Source organism: Notamacropus eugenii, chromosome 7 (assembly GCF_028372415.1).
Source record: "Notamacropus eugenii isolate mMacEug1 chromosome 7, mMacEug1.pri_v2, whole genome shotgun sequence".
NCBI lineage: Eukaryota > Metazoa > Chordata > Mammalia > Diprotodontia > Macropodidae > Notamacropus > Notamacropus eugenii.
Genome location: NC_092878.1, coordinates 14779819 through 14795199, shown reverse-complemented (window position 1 = coordinate 14795199; position 15381 = coordinate 14779819). Strand labels below are relative to the sequence as shown.

The window sequence follows — 15381 nt, the reverse complement described above, 5'->3', positions numbered from 1 at the left end:
AGATTTTACGCCAATTTTTTTTTTTTTTGTAAAAAGTGGGATGTGACCATTATATGAAGTTTTGGTTGTTCTGGTATTACTTAAAAATCATTAATTATCCAAACATCATTTGTGCAAGATTAGGATTTGTGGAATACTCCTGAATCTAAGTTAAAATTAAATACTGAGAATGCATGTGCGCTGAGAATTCTAGGATTGGCTTGCAATGTGCAGAAGATAAATGGGTATGCAATGCCACTGATGAATACAAAGTTGCTCTGTTTACCGTTTAAGTGGCATGTCAAACAGAATTATACCTTTCAACAACTACATGATAAAAGGTTATAAACGCAGTTTTGAACTGAAAAAAAAAAACACAAAAGACAGCAATTATGTGGTGAAATATGGTATTGTTATTACAGTTACTCTCACCATGTTACCCATGATCACATGGATTCAGGAAACTTATATTCCAATATTCATGCTTAATAGATACATCATTGTGAAAAAGTCATCTATTCTCTCTGAATCCCAGTTTCTTCATCTGTAAAAAGAGGAAAACAATGCATACACTGTCAAAGAAGTCCTGAATATCAACATAGTATTATGGCTAGAAGGCTTGTCTTGGAGTCAGAAAGACTGGAGTGCAATCCTGCCTCTGACCATCAGCAAATCATTTAACATCGCAGGGCCCCCATGCATTGAGGTAGGGGCAGGTGGAGAAAACAATTGGATCGTTCCCTATTGATTCTTACCTCCTATGGGCTATGAAATAACTTCTTATTTTTCTTCGTCATCCAACCTAGGCCAAGCTCATTATCTTCTCAAGCCATTATTGCAACAAATTCCCAAATGGCCTCCTTGTTCCAACCACTCTCCTTCTGTACCACCTATACTACACACTGCTGCCAAATGGATTTCTTTAAAGTACCACTAATCTATTATGACATTGATCAAAATCCTTTATTGATTCTCCATTATTTTCAAGATAAATATATACTTTCTTATAATGATATAAAGGTCTTCCTTAAAAGGTCTTAATTCTATCTTTCTACCTATATTTGTATAGAAAAAAAACTCTGGATTAGAGACCTGTTTATTCCACTGACTGTTGTTTTTATTGTTTTAGAGATACTTCTGCCTAGAACTTCAACTCTGCCCCATTTTCTGGAACCCTTGCCCCCTCCCCATCAAAAGTGTTCTGTGTCTGGAAACAATTAGGTTAAAAACTTCTCACTTCCTACCTGATTAGCACTCCCCAGCATATGATTTTGTAGGTAGGAAATCAATAAGATTCACCTGAATGAGACTCCACCGCTCACTATAAAGTACTTGGCCCTCGTCCACTTTGCTATTTAATCACGTTATTTAAAACAGGCATCTCTCAGCAAGGACATGGAGGAGTCACCAAGAACCTGGCATACACTAATAGTAAGATAGTGGAGTGATTTTTACACAGATCATCAATTTCCTTCTTCCTTCTACCTGAGAATGGTTGTACCTAAGAATAAGTACTTCAACATCCTCCCCTTCCTTCCACCTAACCACATAATAATGCATCGCAGATGTTGCATGTTTCTTTCCCTTGTGTAAAGTAAACTATGCCTATAATTTTAAGAAGTCTAATGCTTTTTTAGCACTATTGGTTGGCATATTTCTTTTTTGGGAATATCTCAATTCTCCGGAAAGGAACTGCAAAAACTTGAAATATGATTCCCTACTCCTCATCTAGGCCAACTATATTAGTTTACTTACTATCCCCTTAATTTATCAGGTGCATTTTGACTCCATATCACTTGTTTGGAAGAAGAAAGACCATGGGTCTTTAAGTCAAGATGCACAGGAAACTCACATTTCAATCCCAGGCCTGCCATTTACTATTTGACCTTGGGCAAGTCATTTCCATCCTCTGGGCCTTAATTTTGTCATCAATAAATAAAATGAGGAAATTTGACAACATGATCTCTTGGGTCCCTCCCAGCTTTGATGTTCTCTGATCCCCTGTGATTCTATACTGGAGGACTGGGATGGAGAAAACGAAGAAAGGAGGGGGTGGTTTCTTGTAATGCTGATTGAAGTTCTATTGTTTTCTTTATTACTACTCAATGAAAATAAAATCTACCTACCCAAGAGAGCAATCAGTAATTTCTCCTGGTGCTCCTCTGGAGAAGTCCCTAAAGGGTAAAAGCAAGTAGGAAGAGGAAGGAAGAACTATCATAAGAAAGCAAGAACTTCCAGAGAACACAGTCTTCTTAGAGCAATCAATGGTGCCTCTTCTAATAAAAGTCAGATGTTGGTACTGCTTTAGGTGGCTGGAGCATAGGAAGGTGGTATCTAACACTGGATATAGATTGCTGGGGTAAGTAGTGATAAGGCTCTATATCTCAATGCCAAATTCTGAAACATGCAAAGGCTATGGGAAAAGACAGCTCTACTTTAGGGAAACACTTTGATGTAGTGGGGAAAATATCTGATTATAAATAGACTCAGAGAATATGGCATCATATAACAGATCTTCCACTTAGTACCTGTGTGACCTTGACTGTGAACCTAACACTTTTGGTCTTAGTTAAAAGATCTGTAAAGGGATGGGAGTTGGACTAGATAGTTTCTATCAATAAATATATGGTCCTTATTCATTTCACATAATTAAGAAAGGAATGGGAAATACCTCTTGAAACTAGAAGGCTAACAAAGATGGCATGATCCCTGTCCCCATACCAAAAAAAATTATGAAACATATGACACCTAGGTTTTTCAACCCTCCTGTTCTACCACTGGCAGCTTTCCAATTCAATCCAAATGAAACTCTGATTTTGGAATTAATGATGAGTCTTATAAAATTGCATCAAAAATCATAACAGGACATATGCCTCATTCAGGTTGCATATGAATAAATGAAGGAATTTCCTTTGTCTTTATTGTAGTTTCACTTGCATGGAGTTACCATGGAAACCAACATTTCTTCACTCTCATAAATATTCCATCCAAACAAAGAAGCTGACCTTTCTCCAGGCACTTATATTTCTCCTGGACTTCAGCTTTCTCTCTTGCCAAGCCTTTCACCTCATTATCAAACACAGGCTTTACTTGAATGTCACAATATTCTTGGTCCTCAGTTCCTGCCATGCTCAGTCTATTACACATGAAACTACTAGTCCTCTTAATGCCCATTTTTTTTTTATTAGATTCCATTTATAAAGACTACCCACTCCACATTTGTTGCATCGGCTTATGTGCGGGGATATTATGGCTTAAGACATTGTTAATCCATAAGATCATGACTCTAGAGCTGCAAGAGATCTCAGAGATGATTTAGCATTACCTTTTCACTTTACAGATAAGGATACTGAGGCCCAAAGAAGTTAAGTCAATTACCTAAAGTCATCTAGATTGTAATCATTAATGATCACGAGTATATGAACTAAGACGAAATTATTGATTACCTGTCCTTATTCTTAGCACATCTCACCTTCTCTTATGCCAGACATTGATCCAAAGGATTTTAAATACACAAAGGAAGAGGCACAAGGCATTCTCTGTGTAACTACAGAGAGCACTTTGATTAAAAATAAAGAAAACAATGCAGAGTGCTAAAGAGAGTTGCCCTTATACCAATTAAACCTGAGTTGAAAGGGTTGTAGTGAAAGTGATTGTCTATACTGGTAATGGAATGAAAATGGAAAACTGCCTCTGGGAATTCCCTCTGGCAGTGAAATTGAAAGTCAACCTCTATTCTTTATTCTCCTTCAGACTTTCATCTAACTTAGATGGCCTAACACCTTGATGAAATCTGTTACCCAAGAGAAAGAAAAGTTTGTTTGGGAAATGGGATAATTTAACTTGAAGAAAACACATGAGAAAGTGGAAAGGGCTCAGGCTCAAGTGACAGGGGAATAGATTCAAATTTGTATTTAACTTTTTAATTGCCCAAATGTAATTTTGAGCAAATCACAACTTCCCTGGGCTTCACTTGTTTCATCGATAAAATGAAAGGTTTGGGGACCTCTGAGGTATTTTCTAGTTCGTGATCTATGGTTACCAGTCTTTATACTTTAACATAAAACTTGAGTCTTATCATTAATAATGCTACAGGAATGAATCTTTTCTTCTCTGATGATTGGAATGAGAGACTCAAGTGACCTCAGCATTCCCCCTGTTACTCAAACACTGTTGCTAACTTTCTCTGACATGCTAGCTATTCTAGAGAATGAGTTCTTTCACTTGGAAATAAGTAGATTCTCATTCAATCACCATGTGCTCTTTTGAAAGACGGAGCATTTGAAATAACAGAATTGTTGTTGTGTTTGTCCTTCCTGCTTGAAGAGGACCATGACATCAAGATGATGACATGACTTGCAGATGACTTTGATTTGAGTGAGGGAGAGCTGTGCAAGGTCACCAACCTCACATTCTTCTCCTGAGGCATTGGGATCCAGTGGACTGATATTCATCAGGATGGCTAGAGATGGCCCAGGATGCAATGTTAGACCCTAACCCTTTCAGACTAAGGCCTTATAGCATTCTTACTTTGGGTGAGATATACCTATTCAATGAATAGTCTTCTTTAAATAGTTGCTCAAGGGATGGCCTCTTTAATTAAAAAAAGAAATCAAACTAAGAGGAGAAGACTCAGGGTTCCTGGGTAAAAGAGAAACAATTACTATTAAAGAACTCCAGGGAAGCCCTTCTTCTGTGATGCATTGTGGCATGAAGATGATCCTGAATTCTGATAGATAAGACCAGTACAGCAAAAGTCCTGGGTATTCCCATCAACCTGGAAATGTTCTTTCTTTATAAACATACACACACACATACATACACACATATTTTCATATATACATGCATACATATGCACATGCACATATGTACACACACAAATTGTGCATGTATATTTGCATGTACATGTGTATATACAAAAAAAATGTCACATTGCTTCTCTGAGGACACATTTTGTGAAATATAAAAATACGTGTTTCACAAAACACTGGGAACAGAGAGGTTGAGATAGATAGACAGACAGACAGACACGCAGATGAATGGATAGATGAACAGATAGATAGATAGATAGATAGATAGATAGATAGATAGATAGATAGATAGATAGACGGACAGATATCTAGATAGGCTGATACATACATATATATATACATATATGAATACTAATGATAGTCAAATAAATCTATGTCCATTTAAAAGGTGATGAAGAAATGACAATCTTAGGTATTCAAAACCTGTCTGGGACTGTAAGCGAATTCATCCTCCTGGGCTTTTCATGCAGCCAAGAAATAGAAATCCTTCTCTTTGTGCTGTTCTCCATTACATATACACTTACTCTGATGGGGAATGGGACAATTGTCTATGCTGTGTGGTGGGACCAGCAGCTCCACACTCCCATGTACATCTTACTGGCCAACTTTTCCTTCCTTGAGATCTGCTACATCAACTCCAATGTACCCAACATGCTAGTCAACCTCCTCTCTGAGACCAAGACAATCTCCTACAATGGCTGCATTCTCCAATTCTACATCTTCTTTTCTCTGTGTGCAACAGAACTCTTCTTCCTAGCCCTCATGGCATTTGATCGTTACATCGCCATCTGCTACCCACTCCACTATCCCACCATTATGACTGGGAAGCTCTGTGCCACTCTGGTGTCTGCCTGCTGGGTGGGTGGTTTCCTATGGTTACTGACCCCTGTCATTCTACTCTCCCAAGTGCCCTTCTGTGGTCCAAATATCATTGACCACTATTTATGTGATCTAGGGGCAATGCTGGCCTTATCATGTACACCTGTCCCTAAAACTACTCTAACCTGTGGAGTTGTCAGTACCCTTATCACCTTTATCACTTTAATTTACATCCTTGGGTCCTACACCCAGGTGCTAAGAGTTGTGCTGCGAGTGCCAAAGGGCTCTGGAAGACAGAAAGCCTTCTCCACATGTGCTTCCCACCTAGCTGTGGTCTCATTATTCTATGGCTCACTCATGATAATGTATGTGAGCCCAGGATCAGGCAGCCAACCTGAGATGCAGAAATTCATCACCCTGTTCTACTCAGTTGCCACTCCACTCTTCAATCCCATGATCTATAGCTTCCGTAATAAGGAAATTAAGGCTGCTGTGAAAAAAGTCCTGGGGAGAATTTGAATATCATCTTGACATATGAGGGATGCTTGATTCTGCACTCCTTGATCTCTGTTTACAAGGTATGTTATAGTAGGGATTGCTGTTGTATGTGGATTAAATAAGATGACCTCTGAGTTCGCTGCCAATACTAGGAATCTATGATGTATGTGAAAGTGGGTAAAAGGATGGGGGGAGGGGGCGGGAACAAGGGAAGGAAGAAGCATTTATGTGTCTATTGTGTGCTAGGAAGTGTGTTAATTTAACTTTGAAATTATTAATTACATTTGATCTTTGCAATGGCCCGGGGAGGTGGATGCTATTGTCCTGTTTTACATTTCAGGAAACTGTGATGGGTGTAAGATAAATGACTGCCTATATTGTACCCATCTAGTGAGTGTTCAGAGATTGAATTTAAACTCAGGTAAACATGTCTATAGATCCAAAGCTCTATCCACTGTACCACGTAGCTGCCTCTGCTTCTTATGGGATAACTCCTATTCACCAGTGAAACACAAAGAAACCTCATGGTTATGTTTAAGGAAAGATGTTATCTGCACCAGAGTCAGGAATCAAATACAGAGGCAAACCCAGTCCCACCAAAATGGGGCTCTGACCAGGTATGAGCATCATTCCTGTTTTCTCTACTATACTTACTTTTTTTACAAGGTAAGTGGGCTATTCAGTCCCTCCCATGTTTAAACTCTGCTGAAACACTTTTCTCCCTTTCACCATGTAAATATACATCAGTGCCTGAGGTCGATTTCAATTTAGCAACACATCAAGGATATATATGCTCCATTACTGACTGGACATTTATCAGAGAGGGACATAACTGTCTTTGTCCCTCTTCCTGCATATATGCTTTTTACAGTGAAGAGGGGGATGGTATAATTTAGCGCTAGGTGGAACAGGGCAGAAAGAGTGGCACACATCTCTTCTGTGACTATATATTCCCACACCGGCATAAAGCATGAAACATCTATAAGGAAAGATGATGCCCACAATGACTCAATCTTCCTGACTTTCTATGTTCAAAGCTCCCTTCCGAGGTTGTTTTCTCTGCTTCTTCACTTTTCAGTCTCCAGTTTGGACTTTTTTGAATTTTAATTATTTAGGATAAGTGGGGCTCTCTCTTTGCTTCACTTCTGTCTTCACATTGAGTGTTTGGGGCCATATTAATTGATTGAAGGAGCAGTGGAGTCTGGTTCTGCTTTGCCTGTTTTCACAAGTTATCCCACAAAGCTCACATATCAAGCATCACTTTTGTAATCCCTGAAGTAGGCATTATGCAATATTGTTGTCCTTGAACTTGGGTTCAAGGACTCCCAGAAGGATAGATGGAGAGATTTCAGGTTTATGGAAAGCAAACTATATATTTATTTACACTTAACCTCTCATTGAAATTTAGCATTGCCCTCAATTATTTAAAAACAGTTCCCTGAGAAAGGTCCCTAAGTACCAGACTGCCAAATGGATATATGGCACCCCAAAAGGTTAAGAGCCCTGGTCTAATACTTCTACAGAATTCTATGTGGTGGGCACCCTGTAGAAATTATAAAATTCGCAAGTACAACAAGGAAACAAAAGTGTTAGACATGTATGTTTATCTCTCTTGTATGCATGGGTACTATTTAATTTCAGCATTTTGTTTTTAGTTAAAATCACTTAAGGGTCATATTTTTAGTTATATGACATGAATATTACCAAAACTCATGAATAATAGTCACTTATTTGAGCTTCTCCAAGATGATTTCTCAGTGGAGATCTTCCTGTAGGGTAGACATTGTTGAAAACCAATGGAAACTCTGTATAAAAGAGTTTTGCTTGTTACTGTTAACCACCCCCCCCCCCCCAAAAAAAATCTGTGAGCCTTGAGTCTGGATTTCACTCTATACTATGCCAAAGTACTTACGTAAAAAAAAGAGATTTTATATGAAAGCTATCCTAGTTAAATAATTTCAAACACCTTCTATGATAGGGCAAATGTCACTCAATTAACTCTAGTGCTTAATTGTCTCATCCTAATGTTGACATTGCACAAGGATTTCCTACTCGAGTATTATCTTCTGTGTGTGGTTTAAGTCTGGGGTCTTGTTTCAACTGCTGGTGTTGTGGGTGTTCATTGAAAATAAAATATCAATCTCTTCATGTTCATTGTGTCTTTCTTGAGGCTATCAGCTCCTTTCAGACCAAAACCATATTGTCTTTTTCTTTAATACTATACCATATCACAGCATAGTGTATCTTACATTTTTGATGATTTTAATATTGAATGAATAAATGAAGGAAGGAAGGAAGAATGGAAAAAAGAAAGGAAGAAACAAAGAAAGGAAACTGTTTACTGTGTGCAAAACACTGTGCTAAGAGCTAAAGATACAAATAGAAAAGTAGAAAAGTCTAGCAGTATTAAAGTAGAATAATAGAATAGTCTAGTTCTCAAGAAGCTCATATTTTAATGGAGGAAACAACATACATATGTTTGCAACTACAAGTCATATGGAAATGTTTAACTGTCCTTAGGGTACAGCAGTAAATAGTAAGGCCTCTTATTTAATGTCATTTCGAAGGGAAAAAAATCACATCTGTTTCTGATGTTGAAATACAAAAATAATGGAAGGTTCCCATAATGTTTCATTAGTAGCTCATCCAAAGTATTACCTGATTCAGTGTAATAATATATCTGTATACCCCTCTTCACTCTTGGTTGACTTTTAATGTTACCTCAATTTTAAAGCGTATTTTGCACATGGCTTCTGCATCCACTCAATTCCATTGTTCATAAGCCTGCACTGATGTGTTTCTTTCACCAACCAACCAGAGAGCACATTTCATAAAAGCAAAAGCCATCCAATTAACTAACAAGATAAGTGTTCAAAAAGGTTTCCTCTATACATATAAGGATACATTCTTCCATGAATACTCCCTTCTCCAAAGGGGGTGACATGACATATGCCAAAGTACACGACTAAAGAATATGATCAGTGAGAACACATCTGGGGACCACTTGTGGTAAGGTAAAAATGTCACCAACTGAGTTGCATTCACTACTGAGATTCTTTGCTCTACAGTTCTCTGTGCTATACAGATTGCTGTTGACTACCTCCACTGACAGATATCACTGATCTAGGATATATCCTGACTGCTGTATGGAGGGTGCCATCAAACTCTGGAAGAAATAAGGTTTCTCAACATGTGCTTCCCATTTCACTGCTGTTTCTCTATTCTATGTGTCAGTCATGGTGATGTATGTGAGTCCAGGATCTGGGAACCAGTCTGGAATGTTAAAGCTTGCAAACTTGTTCTACTCCATTCTTCAACCCTCTGAACCTTCAGAAGAAAGATATGAAGAAAGCTGTAAACAAACTCTTTGGTGGCTTGTTACAGAGATTCCCTAAAGTACACAAGAAGTAATATTTTATTCCATAAGTTTTTTACCATAACAGAGAATTATGGGACAAAGTAGGAATTAAAAAAAAAACCCTTCAAATATAAGTTGGCTGAAATATAGATAACATTATATAGAGCTATAAGACCTTCAATGGACTTTACATTTGTTATCTCACTCACAAACAATGATAGTGTGATTACCATAAAATAAAATTAGAAAGTTACCCTTGGGATTCAGGCTATGAAGGGCTGAAACAGAAGCTGTAGAAAATTTTTGTCTTATTATAGAGTCAACAGAGAATCAGAGAAGGTTTTTGAGCAAAGAATATTATTTTAGCAACTATGGGAAGGATGGATGAGAGAGTAGATTGTAAAAATGGGGGAGCTGGACTTACTATAGTCCAAATAATAGGTGATGAGTTCCTGAATTGGGTTTATGACTCTGTCTGGAGAGCAGAGAGATACAAGGGATATGACTTAGAATGAATCAGTAGGACACAAGAAACGTTCCCAACAAATACAGAAGTACAGCAAAAATGCCTATTATCCCCACTGTTGTTTGATAAAACTCTCTATTTGATTAAAAACTTCTGGGAAAAATGCAAAACATTCATTCAGAAATTAGGCTTAGACTGACACCTTATTCCATTTTCCATAGCGCATTCCAAATGAATTCATGACCATAATGATGTGGATACAAGGGTGCCTTAAAGGTTGAACTACCCTTTCCTGAATCATCCTCTGGAAGCACCCTAAAGACTCTTGATACAAAGGCACCCTAAGACTTGAGTTGCTCTTTTCCTGGCACCTGAAAAATCTCCCCTTTCATTTGGAATACCATGAAACTTCCCTCTTATCCTGGATCATGGAATTCCTTGTCCCCACCCCATCTTTATCTCCCTTATCTTGTGTCCTTCATAGTCCTCATCCAGTGTCTTTATCTTGCAAGACTTCTTTATCTTGCAAGACTTACCCTAGGTCTCTGACCCCCATAAGGAAACCCTAAAATCATCCTATATAAGTTTGATCCTTTTTCTCTGTCACTGCCTTTGTTGAGCTCCTTGTTAAATCTCAGGCCTGATGCTTTTGCATCAATAAAGCTCCTTTTGGCTAAAGAGGTCTAAGTTAAGTCATTCACATTTGAACTAGTTCTCTGAATTCTCCCTTCAACATTATGCTGCAGAAACCCAGGAGTCCAAATATTAATTGGTCTGTGATAATCTTCTCCTAGATACTGGGATAAGAAGTAAGTTCCCTTTGTCCTTTTCCCCAGACCTTTCTGCTCCTGCTGTCTCCCTAGCAGTGAGACCCCTAGAGTTCTCAGTCACTGCCAATGGTGTCTGAAGCTCCATTGACTTCTGGGCAGTCAGTCAGACTGTGAACCGTCTTATAAGAGGACTTCCTTGTACTGGGTGGATCACATTTTTTTTCTCCTGTCTTCCTGGATCCTGGGAAAAGTGTCAAGAGGTTGCTTGGAGAATGCTGGGAGGGGAATTTGGGAAGATCTTAAGGAAAACATGTTGTGTTCTTTTAGAACACAGCCTGACCTCAATACAATCTGCAAAAGTAATTTGGAAGGGAGTTTCTAAACAAAACAAGCTGAGTAAGAAATCTGGTATCCAAAACTTAAAGAAAAGGCACCTTTCTCTGCTTGAGCAGACTTTTTACACTGTTGTTCCCCCTACACCTTGGTTTACCCTGTTGTTTTTCTTTCCCCTCCCCCATGGGAAGTTAGGGGAGGTGGATAGGTGGGCCACTGAACCTGATTTTCTTTGGGTGTTTCTGCATCCCAGTTTCAGCATCTCCATGCCCTGTGTTGTTCCCCTCCCCTGTGGGATGTTGGGGAGGTGGTTAGGTGGTCCTCGGAGCCTGAAAAAGCTGCCTAGATGTAAGCCTTCTCTCTCTCCCTATGCTTTTCTTCCCCTCCCCTGAGAAATATGCGTTTTCTAGTCTGATGAGTCTCAAAAGTAAAGAGACAAGGAACTGCAGGTCCAGTCAACACTGGAAAGTATATAAGCCTCCCCTCCCTTCCTAACACTTTCTCTCCCTGCAGTAGGGGTCCTGCTCCAAGCATTGAGGAAGGCTTGGAGGTGCCTTTTGGACCTGACCTCTCAGGTCCCATTAGAGCAGACAGTTACAAAGCAGTTTCCCACTTGTCCTGACACTCCCAGGCTCTGGGTTCAGCAATTGGAGGTCCATGGACCTGGGCACATCTTCAAAAGTCTTACCTGGAAGACGAAGTCCAATTCTTTCAATTCTCTTGTCATTAGGAAATTGGCAGAACTCTGGGGGCTCCCTTCCTTCTGCACCCCAATACTTCCTGTCCCCACACCCATGCCTTCAGGATCATCCTTGTCTTCTGACCTTTTGGCCACCAGATCTCTTTGCAGCAGGACTTCCCTGAGAGTTGCCCATAGGTAAGTAAAAACAAAAAGTGTGAATTTATGGATAATAACCTTTTCCTTTAAAGTGCTAAGAATATTGGGACTTAGAAAATGAAATGTTATCACTAGTGGTTATGAATTCAGATTTGATTTGCTCATTCAACTATGTTACATCTGATTAGTAATTAATTGGTTCTGTTTCAAGTTTTAAATATGTGACAATTGCTTGTGTTATAATTATATTTCTAAATTTTCTCATATTGTATAATTTGGTTAATGATTGTATTACCTATATTGTTAGAAACACAATTTCTCTTAAAGTCCAGATGTTGTTAGATTAAGAAGTGTACTATCATAGAGGGGGGAGTAGAAGGACAGACCTGTAGCTCTCCCCCCACAGCTCATGAAATACCTGTAAAAAAATGACTCTAAACAAATTCTAGAGCAGCAGAAGCCACAAAACAGTGAGTGAAAGAGATTTCCAGCCCAAGACCACCTGAAAGGCTGAAAGGAAAGGTCTATTGCACTGGGCTCAGGTGTAGCTCAGCCCACAGAGCACAGCACAGCCTTGGCCTTTCAGCATGGCAGGGACAGGACTAGAGCATGCTTCAGGACACAGAATCCTGGGTAGCAGCTGCAGTTCCCAGATTACTCAACCCACAAATGCCAAAGACAGCTTCAAAGGACAGTGAGAAAGCTCTTTCACCTGGGTGAGAAGGGAAAAGGTTCCTGCCTTAGGCCCGGCCTCAGGCGACTGCAACATCCATTTTTGGAACCCTCCACCTAAAGACCCTGGAGGAATTGAGCCACTAATCTGGATCTCAGCCCTGAATAGCAGTCCTGGGGTGACAAGGAGTACTGGCTGATGGAGCTGTTGGAAGCTCTGGAGACAGAATCCTACTCACAGATCCTGGGCAAAAAGGAATACTTGTGATTGCACACAGGCCAGAGCACAGGCCAGAGCACAGGCCAGGAGAGGAGTAAACTACTCTCTCTTGATTGTGCCACCTTGGAGAAACTGAGAACTTACACCTTCCTACTGTATACCCTCCACTTGACAAAGGACTCAAAGTCAAGTAACTGGCTGAGAAAATGCCCAAAAAAGGGGAAAAAAAGGATTATAGAAGGTTATTTCCTTGGAGAATAGGTATTTTCTTCCATCTTTTCAGACAAGAAAGAATAATGCATACTATCAGAGGAAGTCGTAAAAGTCAAGGCTTCTGCATTCCAAAAATAAATATGCAATGGTCTCAGACCATGGAAGAATTGAAATGGATTTTGAAAATCAAGTAAGAGAGGTGGAGGAAAAATTGGGAAGAGAAATGAGAACGATGCAATAAAATCATGAAAAGTGAGTCAACAACTTGCTAAAGGAGACCAGAAAAAATGTTGAAGAAAATAACACTTTTAAAAATGGACAAAGTCCAACAAAGCCAATGAGAAGAAGAATGCTTTAAAAAAGCAGAATAACCCAAATGGAAAAGGAGGTTCCAAAGCTCACTGAAGAAAATAGTTCCTTAAAAATGAGAATGGAGAAGATGAATGGTAATGACTTTATGAGAAACCAAGAAGTTATGAAACAAAACCAAAAGAAAGAAAAAATAGAAGACAATGTGAAATATCTCACTGGAAAAACAACTGATCTGGAAAACGGAACCAGGAGAGAAATTTTAAAATTATGAGACTAACTGAAAGCCATAATAAAAATGAGACACTAGACATCATCTTTCATGAAATTATCAAGGAAAACTGCCCTGATATTCTAGAACCAGAGGGTAAAATAAATATCAAAAGAATCCACTGATCACCTCCTGAAAGAGATGCAAAGAGAGAAACTCCAAGGAATATTGTACCTAAAGTCCAGAGTTCTCAGGTTAAGGAGAAAATATTGCAAGCAGCTAGAAAGACACAATTTGAGTATTGTGGAAATAAAATCAGGATAACACAAGATGTAGCAGCTTCTATATTAAGGAATCAAAGGGCTTGAAATATGATATTCCAGAAGTCAAAGGAACAAAGATTAAAACCAAAAATCACCTACCCAGCAAAACTGAGGGAAAAAATGGTCATTCAATGAAATAGAGGACTTCCAAGCATTCTTGATGAAAAGGCCAGAGCTGAATAGAAAATTTGACTTTCCAACACATGAATCAAGAGAAACATGGAAAGATAAACAGGAAAGACACATCATAAGGGACTTACTAAAGTTGAACTGTTTACATTCCTACATGGAAAGATAATATGTGTAATTCTTGAAACTTTTCTCAGTATGTGGGTAGTTGGAGGGATTACACACATACACACACACACACACACACACACACACACACACACATACATAGACAGAGGGCACAGGGTGATTTGAATAAGAAGGGATGATATTCAAAAAAGTAAAATTAAGGGTTGAGAGAGAAATATATTGGGAGGAGAAAGGGAGAAATGGAATAGGGGAAATTATCTCTCATAAAAAGGCAAGAAAAAGCTTTTTCAAAGGAGAGGAAAAGGGGAGTGGTGAGAGACAAAAGTAAAGCTTACCCTCATCATATTTAGCTTAAGGAGAGAACAACCTGTGCACTCAATTTGGTATGAAAATCTATCTTACACTACAGGAAAGTGGGAGAAGGGAATAAGTGAGGTGAGGGGGGATGATACAAGGAAGGGCAAATGGGAAAAAAGAGGGGGCATTTAGAAGTAAACACTTCAGGGGAGTCTAATTAGACTTTCTGATAAGAGTTTAGTATCTGAGATATATCAGCTATATACATATGTGCGTGTGTATAATATGTACGCATAAATATGGATGACATCATCAAAACGATTATGACAGAACATAATACAGAACCCTGAGAAACATCCACACTTATCATTTTGAAGGAAAATGAAGACTCAGCAAAGGAATCCAAGAAAGATGGGTACGAAGAAAGCCAGAAAAATACAGTCTCAAAAACCAAAAAGACAGTATCTAGGAGGCTTACTGATAGGAAGTGTTTGGTCAGACAAGACTCTGGGCAGCTGCTAAAGAGCCTCCCAGCTTTGAAACCCAAGATGTTGGTGCTTCTCTCTCTGGTAACCAATCACTCCAATATGTGCTGTTTTCATACCTTATTTACTTAGTGAATATTATGGATGAGAAAGAACCATCTTGAGTAACAGAATATTTTTGAAAAGAAAAATAGGAAGATGAGAAAAAGAAATCAGTGTAATCGATCAACATATTTTAAAAGTCTGAAAATGCAATGTTCTACACCCATAAACCTCTCGTATCTGCAACTTCATTGAACATGAGTTATCTTCCCTTCAGCAGAATATCAACTTCTTGAACATTGTACACAGTTACAGTCACATTATGTGACAACTAACTTTGATAAATGTGGATCTTCTCAGCCCTGCAAGATTGTAAGACAACTCCAAAAGACTCATAACGGATAATGCTATCTACATCCAGAGAAAGAATTACAGTCTGAATGAAGATTGAAGTATATTATTTGCCCTCTCTGTTTTTT

The 15381-nt window shown here is 38.8% G+C and overlaps 1 protein-coding gene and 1 long non-coding RNA gene across 2 annotated transcripts; one reads left to right on the top strand and one right to left on the bottom strand.

The window, feature by feature from the left end:
- Positions 1–389: 389 nt before the first annotated feature.
- On the bottom strand, positions 390–14605 carry LOC140514536 (uncharacterized). Its single transcript, XR_011970716.1, has 3 exons — positions 14414–14605; positions 11723–11894; positions 390–523 (listed from the first exon to the last, which is right to left on the bottom strand). It is a non-coding gene; the product is annotated as an uncharacterized lncRNA (long non-coding RNA).
- Positions 5175–6128, top strand: LOC140514297 (olfactory receptor 11G2-like). Its single transcript, XM_072624478.1, has one exon. The coding sequence runs from the start codon at positions 5190–5192 to the stop codon at positions 6126–6128; it is 939 nt and encodes a 312-aa protein (XP_072480579.1). The 5' UTR covers positions 5175–5189.
- Positions 14606–15381: the final 776 nt, after the last annotated feature.